The sequence below is a fragment of the Pantherophis guttatus genome, chromosome 18 (genome assembly GCF_059756535.1).
Source record: "Pantherophis guttatus breed Tessera chromosome 18, ASM5975653v1, whole genome shotgun sequence".
NCBI classification, from domain to species: Eukaryota; Metazoa; Chordata; class Lepidosauria; order Squamata; family Colubridae; genus Pantherophis; species Pantherophis guttatus.
The window spans coordinates 5184826-5204709 of record NC_142080.1 but is presented as its reverse complement, the minus strand read 5'-3'; the positions used below and the strand labels follow the sequence as shown (position 1 = coordinate 5204709).

At 47.3% G+C, this 19884-nt stretch overlaps 1 protein-coding gene and 2 non-coding genes across 5 annotated transcripts in view; all 3 read left to right on the top strand.

Moving 5' to 3' along the window:
* GANAB (glucosidase II alpha subunit) overlaps positions 1–19884 on the top strand; it is a 53919-nt gene that overhangs the window by 18420 nt on the left and 15615 nt on the right. For all 3 annotated transcript variants that reach the window (XM_087881107.1, XM_087881106.1, XM_087881109.1), the window contains 7 exons: positions 1886–1988; positions 3782–3869; positions 5042–5138; positions 7460–7640; positions 9294–9447; positions 10529–10764; positions 18280–18406. In XM_087881107.1, coding sequence (XP_087737233.1) covers positions 1886–1988; positions 3782–3869; positions 5042–5138; positions 7460–7640; positions 9294–9447; positions 10529–10764; positions 18280–18406 — 986 coding nt within the window. The remainder of the gene's footprint in view (positions 1–1885; positions 1989–3781; positions 3870–5041; positions 5139–7459; positions 7641–9293; positions 9448–10528; positions 10765–18279; positions 18407–19884) is intronic.
* Positions 12939–13129, top strand: LOC148111524 (U2 spliceosomal RNA). The gene has a single exon (XR_015730466.1). It is a non-coding gene; the product is annotated as a U2 spliceosomal RNA (small nuclear RNA).
* Positions 15403–15593, top strand: LOC132711224 (U2 spliceosomal RNA). Its single transcript, XR_009622056.1, has one exon. It is a non-coding gene; the product is annotated as a U2 spliceosomal RNA (small nuclear RNA).

Below are 19884 nucleotides of genomic sequence, written 5' to 3'. Positions count from 1 at the left end.
GGCCCGTTTTGGAGGTTTTTTTCGGCCCGTTTTGGAGGCTTTTTTCGGCCCGTTTTGGAGGCTTTTTTCGGCCTGTTTTGGAGGTTTTTTTCGGCCCGTTTTGGAGGCTTTTTTCGGCCTGTTTTCGATGCTTTTTCCGGCCTGTTTTTGAGGCTTTTTTCGCCCCGTTTTCAAGGCTTTCTTTGACCCATTTTCGAGGCTTTTTTTCAGCCCGTTTTCTTGGAAAAAACGGGGCATACGGAGGCCAGAAAACAGCTAGCGGGCGAATGGGGCTTCGGCAATATTCAGTCTATAAGACGCCCAGACGTTTTCACCCCCTTTTGGGAGACAAAAAAGTGCGTCTTAGAGTCCGAAAAATACGGTCCTTTGTGACTCATTTGGATATTCTTTCCTCTCTTCTGAAAAGTCACCAGCCATTGATTTCCTGTGTGTGAAATCGGATCCCTTGATAGGGAACTGGATTCTTTCTATGTCCGTCTTCTGGACCCTGGAACACCTTCCCTCCTGATGGCTGGGTGAAATCTTGAAATATTAACTGCCTTTGTTTAAGGAGACGCGGATTGGGGAAGCCTTGGGGTAGCTAAATGTCGCTGGAGATCTTCAGTCCTCCAGATTTTTTTTTTTTTTTTTCAAGAGGCAATTGGACTTTTTGTGTTTTTCTTTTTGAAGACGTTTTGCTTCTCCTCCCAAGAAGCTTCTTCAGCTCTGGCTGAATGGTGGTGAACGGAAGGATTGATATTCCTTGCAGACTGCCGGTCAATTTTTTTTGCATCCTTTTTAGAGAGGCCACTTGGAGGTCTTCAAAGAAAATAAAACCAGAAAGTCCATTTTCCTCTTGAAAAAAAACACCTGTGGGACTTAAGGTTAGCTAGTTAGAAACACCGAGGAGATCTCTGCGGTGAGCGGAAGACAAAGATTGCCATCCTTGGGTCGAAGAATCAGAAGGGAGAGGTTTGAAAAATGCACGGCCCAGTTCTGTCACCAATACAGGTAGTCCTCGACTTACGGCTACAATTAAGCCCATCATTTCCGTTGCCTGGTGAAGCGAGTTTGCCCCGTTTTATGACATTCCTTGCCACCATTGCTAAAGGAATCCTTGCACGTGTTAAGTTACTTAACACAGTCGTTAAGTGAAAGGGGATCACGTCGCCCCGGGGATATCGCGACCGTCTTAAAATACGAGTCACGTGCCAAGCGCCTGAATTTTGGTCGCTCCACGACGGCTGTGAGTGTGTGAAAAACTTAAGTCCTACGTCTCTTCCCCCCCCAGTGCTGTCGTAACTTAGAACGGTCACTAAATGAACTGTTGTAGAGTCATGGTGGCCTAGAGGTGGAGCTCTCGCCTCACAGTCAGGAGGCTGTGAGTTCGATCCTAGGTAGAAGCAGATATTTCTCTCTCTGGGCACACTGAGAATATTATTTGCTGGACAAAACTCCGCCCTGGCAACAGGAAAGGCATCCGGCCATTAAAAAAACACTCTGCTAGCTCCATTCAGTTGCCCAGACTCCACCCTGCAAGGGATTACGGGGTTGTTAAAAGATGATGATGATGACTAAATGTTGTAAGACGAGGACTACCTGTAATTAGTTTCACCCCGTTCTCTGCCCCTTGGCTAGCTCTTACCCCCACCCCCACCCCCATCCCCAGATCCCTACTAACTTAAGCAGGGCTGCAAAACAGCGTGTGCGTTTCTATTGATCAATATTGCCATGGTTTTGCACCAGGGTGTACGGACGTGCGCGCCTCCGTGCACGCGCGAAATCCTCCTTTTGCACTGGATGAGCTTTTGCGTTGGGCTGTTCCTGGACAGCAAACACGGAGGGTCTTTAGACTGAGCTTCCTCTTTTCCCAAACTCTTTTTTTAATTTTTTCCTCCCCTTCCAGAACGCCGGCGAAGGAACCCGAGTCGGAAGCGGGGGGAGAACCTGACGACACCGCTAATCCGGCTTTGCCTTCGGAAGAGGAATCTGCTGAGAAAACCGAGCAGGTGAATGCAAAAACTGAATTCAGGAGAGGAAGAGGTTGGGGCGGGGGGGGGGGGGCCTTTGGTGTAAATCCATGCCAGCAATAGAGAGTTGGGGAGGGGGGGAAGAGGAGGAGGAAGAGGAGATGGAAGGGAGGCCGGCAACAGAGGGAGAGAAAGCATTCTGACGTAGGCTTCCCAAAACTACGCAGCAGACTCCTTGTCCGAACAAAAAACCCTTTTTATTAAGTGACTGTGAATTCCCCTCATTCACACCCAGCAAAGTCTTTCAAGGGAGAATTTACAGAATTTACAGACCTTTATCTGGCTTGGAAAGCTGCCAGGCCCGATATCTTCAAAACTTGGCAAGGAGTGTCTGGGAGTCACGAACCAATTAAGCGGACTAATTGTCTCCTGCAAACTCCACTCCCCTTTCGCTCCTCTTTTATTCCCTCTGGGAGGGGCCATTCACCGTCCACCTGTGGCTTTACTCCTGAGTCGACCCTTGTTCTTTAGCCGTTCCCTTCTCCTGGCAGCTCTGTGCATGCATGCACACATTGGGAACAGGCTCCAGCTATTCTTCTGCCCCACTGATGTCCGACTCTGAAGGCAGCTGACAACCGTCAGATGGCCTTGGCCCCCTCTCTGCCTCCGACGCAGAGCCCTCATCAGAGCCTTCCCAGACTTCAGAACTGGCCCATGTTCCTCCCCAACTTCCTGGCCGCTGGTGGGCCACAACCGAAGGAAAAGAGAAGGAGAAGGAAAAAAGGAGGAGGAGGAGGAAGAGGAGATGGATGGGAAGCCAGCAACAGAGAGAGAGAGAGAAGGAAAAGAGAAGGAGAAGAAAAAGAGGAGGAGGAGGAGGAAGAGGTGATGGATGGGAGGCCAGCAACAGAGAGAGAGAGAGAAGAAAAAGAGGAGGAGGAGGAGGAGGAGGAAGAGGTGATGGATGGGAGGCCAGCAACAGAGAGAGAGAGAAGGAAAAGAGGAGGAGGAGGAGGAGGAGAAGCAAGAGGAGATGGATGGGAGGCCAGCAACAGAGAGAGAGAGAGAAGGAAAAGAGGAGGAGGAGGAGGAGGAAGAGGTGATGGATGGGAGGCCAGCAACAGAGAGAGAGAAAAGGAGAAGAGAAGGAGGAGGAGGAGGAAGAGGTGATGGATGGGAGGCCAGCAACAGAGAGAGAGAGAAGGAAAAGAGGAGGAGGAGGAAGAGGTGATGGATGGGAGGCCAGCAACAGAGAGAGAGAAAAGGAGAAGAGGAGGAGGAGGAGGAGGAAGAGGTGATGGATGGGAAGCCAGCAACAGAGAGAGAGAGAAGGAAAAGAGGAGGAGGAGGAGGAGGAAGAGGTGATGGATGGGAAGCCAGCAACAGAGAGAGAGAGAAGAAGAGAAGGAGGAGGAGGAAATGGAGGAGAAAGAGGAGATGGATGGGAAGGAGGGAGAAGAGAAGAAGAAAAAGAAGGAAGTGATCAAGGAGAAAGAGAGATAAGGAGAAAGAGAAAAAAGAAAAGGAGGAGGAAGACAAACACGACACAGATAGTCCTTGACTTACAACAGTTTCTTTTAGCGACCGTTTGAAATTACAACAGCACCCCAAAAAAAAGTGACTTGAGTTTTCCACACTTAACGACCGTTGCAGCTTCCCGACGGTCACGTGATCAAAATTCAAGACGCTTGGCTAACAAATCAGCTCCAGCCTTAAAAGAGCCACACCTCACTTTTAAGTTGCCTGTTTTTAAAAATTATTATGATTTACTTTATACGTTAAGCGCCGTTGTTGGATCGTGCCAACCTTTTTCAATTTTTTATCCCCCCCAGCCTGAGGATGCCTCTCAAAAGGACGCAGAAGAGGATCTGGGATCCTGGGAAGAAACTTTTAAGACCCACACGGATAAAAAACCCAACGGTAATAAAAGAGTGTCGTAATTTTTAAAGCTTCGTTTAGCTGTATCATCTTCCCTCCCCCCTCCCATCCTCCCCTTTTGCAATGTGGAAAGCAGGAAATTATAAATGGGCAAAACCCTCCTTGGAATCGGTCTTTCCCAATACAATGAATATGTGGTGTTTTTTTAAAAAAAATCATTGTTTGGGAGCTTTAAGAGGCGTGGACTTCAACTCCCAGAATTCCCCAGTCAGCGGAGGCTTTTATGTTCCTTTTCTGCACTGCTACAGCTACCATTATTTTGATGGTATCCTGTGGCCTGATTAAGCCCTGATTAGCCTACCTGCCTGCCTTCCTTCCTCCACTCTCTCCTTCCCTTCCCTCCCTTCTTTCCTTTCTTCCTCCCTCCTTTCCTTCCTTCCTCCCTCCCTCCCTCCCTCCCTTCTCTTTCCATTCATCCATCCATCCCTCCCTCCTTCCATCCATCCCTCCTTCCGTTCTTTCCCTCCTTTCCATCCATCTCTCCCTCCCTCCTTCCTTTCTTTCTTCCTCCCTCCCTTCCTTCCTTCCCTCCTTTTCTCCCTCCCTCCATCCTCCCTCCCTCCTTTCCTCTCCTCTCTCCTTTCCATCCATCTCTCCTTCCCTCCTTCCTTTCTTCCTCCCTCTCTCCCTCCTTCCCTTCCCTTCCTTCCTTCCTTTTCTCCCTCCCTCCCTCCCTCCTTTCCTCCCCTCTCTCCTTTCCATCCATCCCTCCTTCCCTCCTCTCTCCTTTCCATCCATCTCCCTCCTTCCTTTCTTTCTTCCTTCCTCCTTCCTCCCTCCCTCCTTTCCTCCTCTCTCTCCTTTCCATCCATCCTTCCTTCCCTCCCTCCTTTCCTCCCCTCTCTCCTTTCCATCCATCCATCCCTCCTTCCCTTCCTTCCTTCCCTCCCTCCTGAATTATCCCTTTTCGATAAGTTTCCCCAAAATAAAATTCCGCTTTGCGATGCCTCACTTCCCACAGAACACCAAACCTCGGAGTGCTTAACCGGAATTCCACAAACCGGCTTCTTAGTTTCACATTCTGGCCCGAGGCCCCCTGGCAAACCACAGTTTTATCAAGTGGTTTATCACTTCAAATCAGACGACGGAACGCGTTTTGACGTTTCAAGAGTGACCTCACAGGCCTTTTCCTTCTCCTCTCCTCCTGTCTACAGGGCCAACGTCGGTTGGGCTCGATTTCTCGTTCCCGGGAGTGGAGAATGTGTACGGCATCCCGGAACACGCAGATAACCTCCGTCTTCGAACCACTGAGTAAGTTTGGGGGGGCTGGCAAGGGGCTGTGTCTTCTGGTGGAACTGGAAAAATGGTGGGGCTTAGATGGTATTGGGATGTCCAGAGTGTCAAGGTTCCAACACCCCCAACGAAAGAAAACTAAGAAGTTCCTCAAAGTTCCATTTTATTATTTATTTATTTGTTTGTTTGTTTCCATTTCTATACCGCCCTTCTCCAATAGGACTCAGGGCGGTGAACAGCCAGAGTAAAAAACAGAACATACAAAATTTAAAAGCAGTTTAAAATGATTAAATATTTTTGGCCGTAATTTAAAACAACCCAATTTAAAATCAGTTTAAAATTTAACTCAAGCGAGCCCAGCTAGTTGAAATAAATAAGTTTTCAGGGCCCGACGAAAAATCCGGAGGTCTGTTATTGTACGTATCTCTGGGGGGAGGTTGTTCCAGAGGGCGGGCGCCGCCACAGAGAAGGCTCTCCTCCTGGGGGTCACCAGCCGACATTGTCTGGCGGACGGCACCCTGAGGAGGCCCTCTCTGTGCGAGCGTACTGGCCGGTGGGAGGCTATTGGTGGCAAAAGACGGTCTCGTAGGTACCCAGGTCCTAAGCCATGGAGCGCTTTAAAGGTGGTCACCAACACCTTGAAGCGCACCCGGAAGACCACCGGGAGCCAGTGCAGCTCGCGCAGGAGAGGTGTCACATGGGAGCGCCCCGTCGCCCCCATAATCCCCCGCGCGGCCGCGTTCTGGACCAGCTGGAGCCTCCAGGAGAGATTATATTGGCACATCTGGGAAAACCTGAGTCTGGAAGCTTCCAGGATTTCCCCACCCAAAGGAAAGTTCAAGTCCCTTCCCCCAGCACCCACATGTCCATCACATGGTCCAATCAATGCACCGTCCCAACTGGAGATGCCTCCCAGTCACACCCTCTCTGGGTGCGGGGCAGAGTGGCCTTGAGTCTCAGGGAAAAGAATGTTATTTTGGCTACATATTCCCCCAGCTCCATACAATCCCCACCCCCTCCCAGTTTCCCACAGAATTGAATTTGCCAGCCCCGAAAATCCAGGCCTGACAGGCCGACCCCCCACCCCCCAATCATCCGAAGATCGATTCCTGCAATGAGATCAAAAGAGCAACATAGGAGGTTCGCTATCATGCCAAGTTGAAAGTAGATTTTAAAACTCTTTGTATATACTCAAATTAGAACGTTATTTATTAGAATGCTCCAACACTGGAAGTTTTTAAGAAGAGACGGGATAACCACTTGTCTGAAATGGTCTAAGGCCGTGAGGGCGAACCTATGGCTTGCGCGCGCTGGCCAGCTGATTTTCGGGCCTTCCGGGCCCACCGGAAGTCAGGAAACAAGCTGTTTCCGGCCTCCGGTGCGGGGTGGGCAAGGCCGTTTTCGCCCTCCCAAAAAGCCTCTGGAGCCTGGGGAGGGCAAAAAACGGGCCTACCGAGCCCACTGTGCCATCGCGTGCCGAAAGTGGGAGGAGCACACGGGGGTCGTGCATGCGTACGCCGGGGGAGGGCATTGAATTATGGGGGTGGGCATGCGTGCCAGTGAAACCCCCGCCCGCCCGCCCGCTGTTGGCACGTGACGGCAAAAAGGTTAGCCATCCCGGGTCTAGGGTTTCCTGCCTAAGCTGGGGGTTTGTTTATTTATTTATTTATTTGTTATTTAAATTTGTATACCGCCCTTCTCCCGAAGGACTCAGGGCGGTGCACAGCCAAAATTAAAAATACATACAATAGAAAATTTAAAATAATTTAAAAGCAGAATTAAATCGAAATTGGCTTCCCCCAAATTAAAACCCATTCCCCTTAAAATAACCCATTAAAAATTTCAAGCCAGCCCAGCTTGCTGAAATAGGAAGGCCTTCAAAGCTCGACGGAAGGTCCGGAGGTCCGGGATTAGTCGTATTCCTGGGGGGGTAGCTCGTTCCAGAGGGCGGGTGCCCCCACAGAGAAGGCTCTTCCCCCTGGGGGTCGTCAGTCGGCATTGCTTGACCGACGGCACCCTAAGGAGGCCCTCTCTGTGGGACCGAGTTGGCCGGTGGGAGGTTATCGGTGGCAGAAGGTGGTCTCGTAAATAACCGGGCCCTAAGCCATGGAGCGCTTTAAAGGTGAGAACCAATACCTTGAAGCGCACCCGGAAGACCACCGGAAGCCAGTGCAGCTCGCGCAGGCAAGGTGTCACATGGGACCGCCATGTCGCTCCCATAGGGTTGGACTAGAAGGCCTCCAGGGATCCCTTCCAGCTCTGTGATTCGATTCTATTCTAAATATAAATTCTTGAGGCAATTTTTTTTCCCCCCTGCTCTAATGATCACATCTCGGCAGGGGTGGGGATCCGTATCGTCTCTATAACTTGGACGTCTTCCAATACGAACTCTACAATCCGATGGCTCTCTACGGGTCAGTCCCGGTGTTGTTAGCTCACAGCGCCCAACGCACCCTTGGCATCTTTTGGCTCAACGCGGCCGAGACCTGGGTGGACATCACCTCCAACACAGCTGGCAAGGTAAGCGGTGTGGCCTTCGCTGCTGCGTTACGCAGGTCGTCCTCGACAGGGTGGATTTGATTTAAATCGAGTTGATTTAAATCACGATTTAAATCATGATTTAAATCACTAGTAAAAAGGCTTGATTCAAATCAACTCGATTTAAATCGTCATTTTTAAAGAGCAACTGTCATCTCTGCTACTCCTTTGACCCGCTCTTGACTCACCGATAGTCCCAGTATTGCAGAATAGACAGCCTCATGCTACATAACTAAGCTCCGTTTCATGCTGAATAAACTAAATTATTTATGTATCTTAAATAGAAAACTATCTTACGATAGATTTGTACCCCAAAAGTTTTTTATTAAAATAAATTCGATAAAAATCAAAAAAATCCGATTTAAATCAAAAAAATCCAATTTAAATCAAAAAAATCCGGGTTTTTTTTTTGATTTTTTTTAAAAAATCATTGATTGGTCCTCGACTTAACGACCGCAATTGAGCCCAAAATGTCTACTGTTAAGCGAGACATTTGTTCAGTGAATTTTCACCCACTTTCGGCTCTTCTTGCCACCATTGTTAAGAGAACCACCGCAGTTTTTAAGTTAGTCACACGGTCGTAAAGCAAATCCAGCTTCCCCCTTGACTTTTGCTCGTCAGAAGGTCGCAAAAAGGAGATGACGTGAGCCCGGGATGCTGTGACGGTCATAAATACGAGTCAGTTGCCAAGCCCCTGATTTTTTTGATCAGACGGGGATGCTGCAATGGTCGTACGGAAAACCGTCGTAAGTCACTTTTGCAAGTGCCGTTGTAACTTTCAGCGGTCACTAAACGAACTGCGGTGATTCGAGGACTACCTGTGGTCGTCAGTCTGAAAAAGGGTCATAAGTTCCCTTTTTTTCAGGGTTTTTGTAATTTTGAACGGCCGCTAACGAATGGTCGTTAACTCGAGGGTTACCTTTTAGGAGTTTTCCTTAGTCATTTACCTAAAGGGTCTCCAAACTTGGCAACTTTAAGACTGGTGGACGCCTGGCTGGCTGGGGAATTCTGGGAGTTGAAGTCCCAAAGTCTTAAAATTGCCAATTTAGAAACCTCTGATTTATAGTAATCTAGCTGTCTGGGGAATTCTGGGAGTTAAAGTTGCCAATTTGGAAACAGCTGATTAGAATGCGGTAATGAACTACTTTGTCTCCTGCAAACTCCCACCCCCTCCCCTTTCGCTCCTCTTTTATTCCCTCTGGGAGGGGCCATTCATCATCCACCTGTGGCTTTACTCCTGAGTCGACCCTCGTTCTTTAGCTGTTCCCTTCATCTGGGAACAGGCTCCAGCTGTTCACCTGCCTCACTGATATCCAACTCCAAAGGCAGCTGATAACTGTCAGACGGCTCTGGCCCCCTCTCTGCCTCCGACGCAGAGCCTTCCCCAGACTCCAGGACTGGCCCATGTTCCTCCCCAACCTCCTCACTGTCCGAATCTGCTGCCAGCTCTGCTGGCCGCTGGCGGGCCACAACAGCTGGGGAATTCTGGGAGTTGAAGTTGCCAAGTTTGGATACCCCGATTCACAGTAACCTAGCTGGCTGGGGAATTCTGGGAATTGAAGTTCAGACGTCTTAAATTTGCTAAGGTTGAGAAACACTAACCCCGAAGTATTCCCTGCCCATCTTCTCCTGCAGACCATGTTTGGGAAGATGCTAGATTATATACAAGGCGGAGGCGAGACGCCCCAGACAGACGTTCGCTGGATGTCGGAAAGCGGGATCATAGACGTCTTCCTTCTGCTGGGACCTTCACCCGCGGACATTTTCAAGCAGTACGCATCCCTCACAGGTGAGAGCTGGGTGGGAATCGGGGCGATCTCGAGGGCGGGGGACAAGAATTCTGGGAATTCTGCTATCAAGGTTTTAGCAAAACCGAGTCGCTTCCTCGTCTTCGGATGAAGGAATCTAGTTCGGAAACCATTCAAGGAACGAGGAAATTAAGAGCAGCGATTAAGAGCCTTGATAGTACAGGGGTTTAGTGCACCCTGTTATTAACACAGCTGCCTGCAATTTCTGCTGGTTCGAATCTCTCCAAGGCTCAAGGTTGACTCAGCCTTCCATCCTTTCTAAGGTAGGTGAAATGAGGACCCAGTTTGTGGGGGCAATAAGCTGACTTTGTATAAATATACAAAAAAGTATGAAGGCTATTGCTTAACGCATTGTAAGCCGCCCTGAGTCTCCGGAGAAGGGCGGCATATAAATCAAATTAAAAAAAAAAAAAAAGAGTGTAGATAACGAAATATATATTTAGAGTGCAGTAGACACGTAAATATTGTATATATTACACAAATAAGTAACTATGAAATAAGAACGTAGATGTAAAAAAACAATAGGCCTATGGATGTTGAAATTGAGAAAAAAATTCCGAGAACGGAAACCTGTAATAATGTAATTGTGATTTTAAAGGTTAAAAATGTTGAATAAAAATATTTGAAGGGGAAAGAAAAAAAGAGTATAGATAGCCCTTGACTCACAAAGATTCATTTAGTGACGGTTTCGAGTTACGATAGATGGATGGATGGATAGAGATAGAGAGATATATTGCTTCTGTGATTATATAAATTCTGTGCTTCTGGATTCTGAGTTCTGGTTCTGGCTTCTGCTGCATGGTTATTGTATACATGCACCATGTTTTAGGTTACAGTATATAAAGAAGTTTCTTTTATACACGAATCCTGCTGAACTATTCACTCGTGTACTGGTTGGATTGCTGCAGATTCTTTAACGACTTTTCCCCGCGCCTCCGTAACTTCGGACGGTCACCCAACGAGCTGTTGTAAGCCGAGGACTTCCTGTACAAGGCGATGGCCTTCCCTCCGTGTGAACACGGCGGCAGCTCCTTATCGTCTGCCTGTTTCCCCCTTCTCCAGGCACCCAGGCTCTGCCTCCGCTCTTCGCCCTGTCCTATCACCAGAGCCGCTGGAACTACAACGACGAGGAAGACGTGGCCGCCGTGGACAGCGGCTTCGACGAGCACGACATCCCCTACGACGTCATCTGGCTGGACATCGAACACACCGACGGCAAGCGTTACTTCACCTGGGACCCCAACAAGTTCGCCCACCCGCGGGAGATGCTTCAGCGGCTGGCAGCCAAGAGGAGGAAGGTAAGAAGGAACAAAAACCGCCCTTCGAATCTTCCTGGCGGAGTTTGGGGCAGTTTCTGAAGGCCTCGTCGTCGGCCTGCGACTTGGGTGCAAGTAGAAGAGACGGTTTCGTAACTTGGGACTGTTGGACCGTGGGGTTCTTTGGCGCTCTCCTGAGCTGGGTGGTTTTCTTGCAAACGTTTCACGACCCAACTAGGGAACGTCATCAGTGTTAAGAAGGGAGTGGGGATAGTGGAGAGGAGGAGGAGGAGGACAACTGCGGGGTCTATGATGCTCTCTTGAGCTTGGTTGCTTTCTTGGAGACGTTTCATGACCCAACTAAGTAACATCATCAGTGCTAGTAGGAGGAAGGAGGAGAATTGCGGGGGATGCTTGGTGCTCTCTGAACTTGGTTATTTTCTTGGAGACGTTTCATGACCCAACTAAGTAACATCATCAGTGCTAGAAGGGAGTGGGAGGAAGAGGAGAACTGTGGGGTCCTTGGTGGTCTCTGAGCTTTGGTGGTGTTCGTGCACACGTTTCAAGACCCAACCAGGGAATATTATCAGGGCTAGAAGAGAGTGGGATTTGTGGAGAGGAGGAAGAGGAAGATAAGGAGGAAGATGAGGAGGAGGAGGAGGAGGAGGACAACGACAACAATAACAGTGGCCTCCTTGGTGCTCTCTGAGGTTGGTGGTTTTCTTGGAGACATTTCATGACCAGAATAGAAATAGAAATAGAAATAGAAATAGAAATAGAAATAGAAATAGAAATAGAAATAGAAATAGAAAAGGATAGGATAGGATAGGATAGGATAGGATAGGATAGGATTAGAATAGAATAGAATAGAATAGAATAGAATAGAATAGAATAGAATAGAATAGAATAGAATAGAATAGGAATATAGAATAGAAAATAAAATAGAATAGAATAGAAAATAAAATAGAATAGAAAAGAAAATAAAATAGAATAGAATAGAATATAGGATAGAATAGAATAATAGAATAGAAAATAGAATAGAATAGAATAGAGAATAGAATATAGGATAGGATTAGAATAGAATAGGAATAGGAATAGAGAATAGAATAGAATAGAAAATAGAATAGAATAGAAAATAGAATAGACTAGAAAATAGAATAGAATATAGGATAGGATTAGAATAGAATAGAATAGAATAGAATAGAATAGAATAGAATAGAATAGAATAGAATAGAATAGAATAGAATAGAATTTTTATTGGCCAAGTGTGATTGGACACACAAGGAATTTGTCTTTGGTGCCTACGCTCTCAGTGTACATAAGGAGAATAAAATACATTCGTCAAGAATCATAAGGGACAACACTTAATGATGGTCATAGGGTACAAATAAGCAATCGAATCATATTAGGAAACAGTCAATATAATTAAGGATACCAGCATCAAGGTTACAGTCGTACAAGTGGGAAGAGATCAGATACTAGGAAGGAAGAGAAGATTAATAGTAGTGCAGACTTAGTGAATAGTTTGTCCGTGTTGAGGGAATTATCTGTTTAGCAGAGTGATGGCGTTCAGGAAAAACTGTCCTTGTGTCTAGTTGTTCTGGTGTGCAGTGCTCTATAGCGTCGTTTGGAGGGTAGGAGTTGAAACAGTTTATGTCCAGGATGCGAGGGGTCTGTAGATATTTTCCCAGCCCTCTTTTTGACTCCTGCAGTATCCAGGTCCTCCATGGAAGGCAGGTTGGTAGCCATGGCTTTTTTCTGCAGTTCTAATGATCCTCCGAAGTCTGTCTCTGTCTTGTTGGGTTGCAGAACCAAACCAGACAGTGATAGAGGTGCAGATGACAAGACTCAACTGAACTAAGTAACTTGGTCAGTGCTGTTGGGTTAGAATAGATCATGATCATGCTAGTGCCCCCCTCGGCCAGCTGAGGAATGACAGGGGAGGAGAGTGACGGAGAGGGTGACTCACTCTATGCAAATCATCCACCAATCGCCACCCGGACAGCCAGCTGGCATGATGGGAAACGCACAGAGGGGAGAAAAAAACCCCATTTTCACCCCCAAATCGCCCCACTGGAGATGCTGTTGTGATCTAGCCCTGAGAAAGAACTGGGAAGAATTGATCCCCTGGGATCTCTTTGCCACCCTGTCGCGCTCCCCGAAACCTGAAGGAGCCTCCGGACGGGAGTCTCGGTCCCCGTCCGCCTGGCTCCGGTATCGCTTCTCGGCCTTTTGGCTAAGATCAAGTGTAGTATCTGTTCTTATCAGTTTAATATCTGATATGTCCTCTATTTGAGGACTACATATTAAATGGATTTTTGGAACTGGGAGATGGAATAGGGGCTTGCTCCGTCCACTCCAAGCATCGGCCTGGTATTGCAGTACCTCCAGGAACGGTGCACCTCCCCCTGGGAGGAATCTCACGGGTCAAAAAACAGATCGAAAGCTCCTTGGCATGCAGAGGGATCCTCTGATGGGTCCTTTGCTCCAGAGATCTGGCTGCGCTCTCTGCCTCTCACCAGGCTGCTGCCCTATTTCCACCCTTTTGCACATGGGTTGCAAATGATATTTGATGGGCAGATAGGTGAACGGATCAGCCAGTTGCTCTAATGAGTGGCTGGAAAAGGCTTTAAATGCCTAATAGATCATAAAATGGATCCAGTTTCTGGGTAGGAAGGAAGGCTAAATTGAGGAGTGGGTTAAAAAAAGGCTTTCAATGCCCATTTATTACAGGTTTAAAGCCAGTCTTAGGCCAGGAAGGGGTGCTAAATTGAGTCGAGTGGGTTAAAAAAGGGTTTTAACTGTGCAAGTAAATCACAAAAGGATCCAGTCTTAGGCCCCATGAAGGGGAGTTTAGCTCTTAGAAGATAGAAATAATAGGAAAGGGACCTTGGAGGTCTTCTAGTCCAACCCCCTGCTTCATTCAGACAATTCTAATTAATTAACTAATTAAAACTAAGAGTGGTGCCCTCTTTGCATCCTTTTGCACACGGATGCAAATGAGATGAACGGGGAGCCGGATGCTCTGATGGGCGAACGCATCCTTTATTTTTACAAATAACCTCCTTCCTATTATCCCCACAACAACAACAACAACCTTGCGAGGTGGACTGAAGTGAGAGGAACAACGCCATGTTTTAGGACAAGTCTGATCATGGCAAAAATCGGATAAATAAGTTTGCTCAAAGCAGTTCCAGTACAGATAGTCCCCGACTTACGACCACAATGGAGCCCAGCATTCGGACCCTTGGAATGGACGGCAAATTAACCCAGTGTATTTCCTAGAACCTTCCTTCCTTCCTCCTCCCCACCCTCTTGTCTTTCCTTCTTTTCTCTTCCTCCCCCTCCCTTCTTTCCTTCCTTCCCATCTTTTCTTCCCTCCCTCCCTCTTTCCTCTCTCCATCTTTCCTTCCTTTTTCCTTCCTTTTTCCTTCCTTCCTTTCTTCGTCTTCTTACCCTTCCTCCCTCTCTCTTTTCTCCCTTTTCCTTCCTTCCTTCCATCCTTCTTTCCTCCCTCCTTCTTTTTCCTTCCTTTCTTCCTTTCTTCCTTCCTCCCACTTTCCTCCCTCCCTTCTTTTTCCTCCGTCCCTCCCTTTTTCATTCTTCCCTCTTCCATCCCTTCCTCCCTCCATCCCTGTCTTTCCTTCCTTCCTTCCTTCCTTCCTTCCTTCCTTCCTTCCTTCCTTCCTTCCTTCCTTCCTTCCTTCCTTCCTCTTCCTCTCCCTCCCTTCTTCCTTCCCATCTTTTCTTCCCTCCCTCCCTCTTTCCTCTCTCCATCTTTCCTTCCTCTCTTTTTCCTTCCTTCCTTTCTTCGACTTCTTACCCTTCCTCCCTCTCTCTTTTCTCCCTTTTCCTTCCTTCCTTCCATCCTTCTTTCCTCCCTCCTTCTTTTTCCTTCCTTTCTTCCTTTCTTCCTTCCTCCCACTTTCCTCCCTCCCTTCTTTTTCCTCCCTCCCTTCCTCCGTCCCTCCCTTTTTCATTCTTCCCTCTTCCATCCCTTCCTCCCTCCCTCCCTGTCTTTCCTTCCTTCCTTCCTTCCTTCCCTCCCTTCCTCCCTCCCTCTTTATTTTTCTTTCTCTGTGTGTGTGTCCTTTTTTCCTTCCTCCTTTCTCTTCCCTCCCCAAATACATCCTACTGCAACCCGTCCATCATCTGTAATTCAGGACCCCTCTGAGCCACGTAGGTGGCATGGATGTCCGGGACTGAAGCCCCAGTTTGATGCCCAAACGCAACTGCCAAGGGGGGTGCAAGAGGACATCTGGGCCCATCATGCTGAGCTGGTGGGTCCTGTCCAGGAGATGCCATAGCAGAGCTTTGGAGTCCCAGCCCATCTCTGCCCTCCTGGCCCCTTTTGCAGGTGGTGGTGGGTGCTAGTGCCCCCCTCGGCCAGCTGAGGAATGACAGGGGAGGAAAGTGACGGAAAGGGTGACTCACTCTATGCAAATCATCCACCAATCGCCACCCGGACAGCCAGCTGGCATGATGGGAAACGCGCAGAGGGGAGAGAAACCCCCATTTTCACCCCCAAATCGCCCCACTGGAGATGCTGTTGCAGTCCAGCCCTGACAAAGAACTGGGAAGAATTGATCCCCTGGGATCTCTTTGCCACCCAGTCGCGCTCCCCGAAATCTGGAGGAGCCTCCGGACGGGAGTCTCGGCCACCGTCTGCCTAGCTCCAGTATCGCTTCTCGGCCTTTTGGCTAAGATCAAGTGTAGTATCTGTTCTTATCAGTTTAATATCTGATATGTCCTCTATTTGAGGACTACATATTAAATGGATTTTTGGAACTGGGAGATGGAATAGGGGCTTGCTCCGTCCACTCCAAGCATCGGCCTGGTATTGCAGTACCTCCAGGAACGGTGCACCTCCCCCTGGGAGGAATCTCACGGGTCAAAAAACAGATCGAAAGCTCCTTGGCATGCAGAGGGATCCTCTGATGGGTCCTTTGCTCCAGAGATCTGGCTGCGCTCTCTGCCTCTCACTTTAGAGCGGTGCCCTATTTCCACCCTTTTGCACATGGGTGCAAATGATATTTGATGGGCAGATAGGTGAACGGATCAGCCAGTTGCTCTGCACGGGTGAAAAACACTCCTACTTGCCTAACAGATCATAAAATGGATCCAGTTTCTGGGTAGGAAGGAAGGCTAAATTGAGGAGTGGGTTAAAAAAAGGCTTTCAACGCCCATTTATTACAGGTTGAAAGCCAGTCTTAGGCCAGGAACGGCTGCTAAATTGAGTCGAGTGGGTTAAAAAAGGGTTTTCACTGTGCAAGGAATCCTAAAAGGATCCAGTCTTAGGCCCCATGAAGGGGAGTTTAGCTCTTAGAAGATAGAATAATAGGAAAGGGACCTTGGAGGTCTTCTAGTCCAACCCCCTGCTTCATCCAAACAATTAATTGAACTGTTTAATTGAAAGACTTAATTAAAATATGGAGGAATGGGTTCAAAAGGCTTTACATGTGTAATAAATCACAAAAGGATCCAGACTCAGACCATAAGGGGGTGCTTCGTTTTTGAGAGATCTCACGGGTTCAAAAAAAAAAACAGAAAATACAGGAAGGAAAAATCCTGGCAGAGAGCATGGGACTGACTAGATCCCTTTATGGTCCCTTTAAGGTAGTTTTTGGACTGGGTGTATACCTAAAAATCGTACATGTGGGGGGTCTGCAAAGCCTGTACCCCCATAACCCCCATGACGTAAGGAAGGGCCAGCTGGCTTTGACCAAGAATTCGCCCTCCCTTATTTTAGCTAAGATGCTCTCAAAGGATCATTGCCTGTTCTGGGAAATGGGGGAAGATGGTCACAAGCAGCTCCCGTGTAGAAGTTCAGCTAAATAAAAACCACACAATAGCAGATTTATGCACCGATGCCTCCGCTAGCTAGTTTTGTGTGAATTTTTTTAAGGTTTTAACCAATAAAAGAAAATATTTGGAGCTCAGGGTCGAAATGAGGGCTCCCTGGTGCTCTCTGAGCATGAAACTTTGTAGACGTTTCATGACCCAATTAGGTAACTTCATCAGTGCTAGAAGGAGCGTTTGCAGTCAAAAAAAAAATAAAACCTTCCTTGTACCACTGATGATGTTACCTAGTTGGGTCATGAAACGTCTGCAAGAAAACCACCAAGCTCAGAGAGCACCAAGGACCTCATAGTCCTCCTCCTCATCCTCTGAAATTGTGGGTGCTTCCATCGCTGGAGGTTTTTAAGAGCAGATTAGGCAGCCTCCTTCTCTGAAACGGTATAGGATCTCCTGCTTGAATAGGGGAATTGAATTAGAAGACACCCAACTCTCTTGTTTTCTGATTCCTCCTCTTCCTCTGCAGATCCCATTCCTTTTGGCACTGATGATGCAGCTTAGTTGGGTCATGAGACGCTTGCAAGGAAGCAGCCAGGGATTGGGCTTCAAACATTTTAGCAAGGGGCTCTCTGGCCGGTGGCTGGGTGGGCGTGGCCATGGTGGGCGTGGCTAGTTGGTTTCCTGTGTGTGTGAGGTTGTTTTTGCCCTCCCCAGGCTCCGGAGGCTTTTCTTGAGACTCCGGGTGGGCGAAAGCGGCATCCCCAGGCTCTGGAAGCCGGAAATGGGGGCCCGTTTCTGGCCTTCCCGAACTTCCAATAGGCCCCTTTGTCGCCCTCCCCGAACCTCCGCGCGCACCCTGCACTTTCCTGCATCCAAAGCGGGCCGCGTGAGGACTCCTGGAAGGGGCGGAGTGGGGTGGGCGGGGCCAGTCAGGAGTGGCATTTGGGGGTTCTCCGAACTGCATAGAATCTTAGCTGCGAACCCCCCAGCAGCCCACCCCTGGAAACAACCAAGCTCAGAGAGCACCACTGGGCCCCACAATTTGGATAGTCCTGGCACGGCCATGATCTAGAACCTAAACTAGTGTTGTGGCTCCATTGCCTGAGCCTGGGCTATCAACAGATGCAGACTCTGAGAGTGAGGGGGAGGAGTTGGCAAGGCCTCCCTCTCCAGGACCCTCCTCTCCGGCAATGCCTCCGGAGGACACCGAAGGCGAAACGATAGGCTCAGAGCCAAGCACGTCCCCGCAGCCACAGGTGGACAGCGACGAAGGAGATAAGTGCTGGCTGGACCCGCGACAGAGGCGCAGGGAGAAGCGCACGCAGCAGAAGGGAAGGCGTGCCAGAGATTAGCTGAGTCACTGGACCACACCCCACAGGGTATAAATGTGGGTGTGGTGGCCGGTTCAGTTTGTGATGAGCAAAAACTGGAAATACTCCATGATCTCTGCGTTACTGGACTTTGCCTGCTTTATCGGACTGCATTTGGACTAATCCTTGTATTGTTGACTGTTTTATCGGAATGCTGGCAGTCTAACCTTTGCTTTGTGTGAGTAAAGTCTGAATTGGCAGCTAGCCACTGGGTTGCTGCCAGCTTTAACTTCAAAGAGTTTTGTTGTGTGGCTTATTAACTCAGGGCTGTCTGTGGGGTGTCATGTCATAAAAGAGCCAGAGTTGCCCACTTCTGAACTAGATGGGTATATTAATGCTACCGCTTAAGTGCCATCACCCCAATCTATGTTATTCGTCCTTGACCTTCCAGATGGTGAGTATTGTAGATCCACACATCAAAGTCGACACCGGCTACCGAATCCACAATGAAATTCGCTCCCGGGACTTCTACGTCAAGACCAAGGATGGGAATGATTATGAAGGCTGGTGCTGGCCAGGTGAGGAAAAAAACAAAAAAATTCTAGGATGCATCCAGATGTTGATAGCCCTGGAAAGAAATATAGAGAAAAGCGACAAAGAAGATTAGGGGGCTTTGAGGCTAAATCATACGAAGGACAGGTTGCGGGAATTGGGTCCGTCCAGTTGAAGGAAAAGAAGGACGAAGGATTTCTTTTGTTATTAAGTTTATAATCTCTGCACCTGTTATCTAATCATTTATACAATAAGTCCCATGTTGAGTAATACTCTGTTTCCCCTTTATCTTTTAAGTTCCATCATTAATCTGCCCAATTTGGCACATTCTAATATTTTCTTTATTACCATAATCTTGCCCAGAATAGAATAGGAATAGGAATAGGAATGGGATGGGATGGGATGGGATGGGATAGGATAGGATAGGATAGGATAGGATAGGATAGGATAGGATATAAAATTAGAATGGAATGGAATGGAAAAGAATAGAAAATATTTAAAATTGGAATGGAATGGAATGGAATGGAATGGAATGGAATGGAATGGAATGGAATGGAATGGAATGGAATAGAATATATATAAAATTAGAATAGAATAGAATAGAATAGAATAGAATAGAATAGAATAGAATAGAATAGAATAGAATAGAATAGAATAGAATAGAATAGAATAGATATAAAATTAGAATGGAATGGAATGGAAAAGAATAGAAAATATTTAAAATTAGAATGGAATGGAATGGAATGGAATGGAATAGAATATATATAAAATTAGAATGGAATGGAATGGAATGGAATGGAATATACAGTATATAAAATTGGATTGGAATAGAATAGAATAGAACAGAATAGAATAGAATAGAATAGAATAGAATAGAATATACAGTATATAAAATTGGATTGGAATAGAATAGAATAGAATAGAATAGAATAGAATAGAATAGAATAGAATAGAATAGAATAGAATAGAATAGAATAGAATTCTTTATTGGCCAAGTGTGATTGGACAGACAAGGTCTCAGTGTACATAAGGAGAATAAAATACATTCGTCAGGAATAAAAAGATGCAAAGGTTACTAATAAGCTATCAAATCGTACTAAGAAACAAATAAAAACAATATAATTGAGAGATACAAGCAACATGGTTATAGTAGTAAGTGGGAAAGATACCAGCAAGGAAGAGAAGAATAATAGTAATACAGTCATAGTAAATTATTTGACAGTGTTGAGGGAATTAGTTGTTAAGCAGAGTGATGGCGTTTGAGGAAAAAACTGTCCTTGTGTCTAGTTGTTCTGGTGTGCAGTGCTCTATAGTGTCGTTTTGAGGGTAGGAGTTGAAACAGTTGATGTCCAGGATGCGAGGGGCCTGTAGATATTCTCCCAGCCCTCTTTTTGACCCCTGCAGTATACAGGTCCTCCATGGAAGGCAGGTTGGTAGCCATGGCTTTTTTCTGCAGTTCTAATGATCCTCCGAAGTCTCTGTCTGTCTTGTTGGGTTGCAGAGC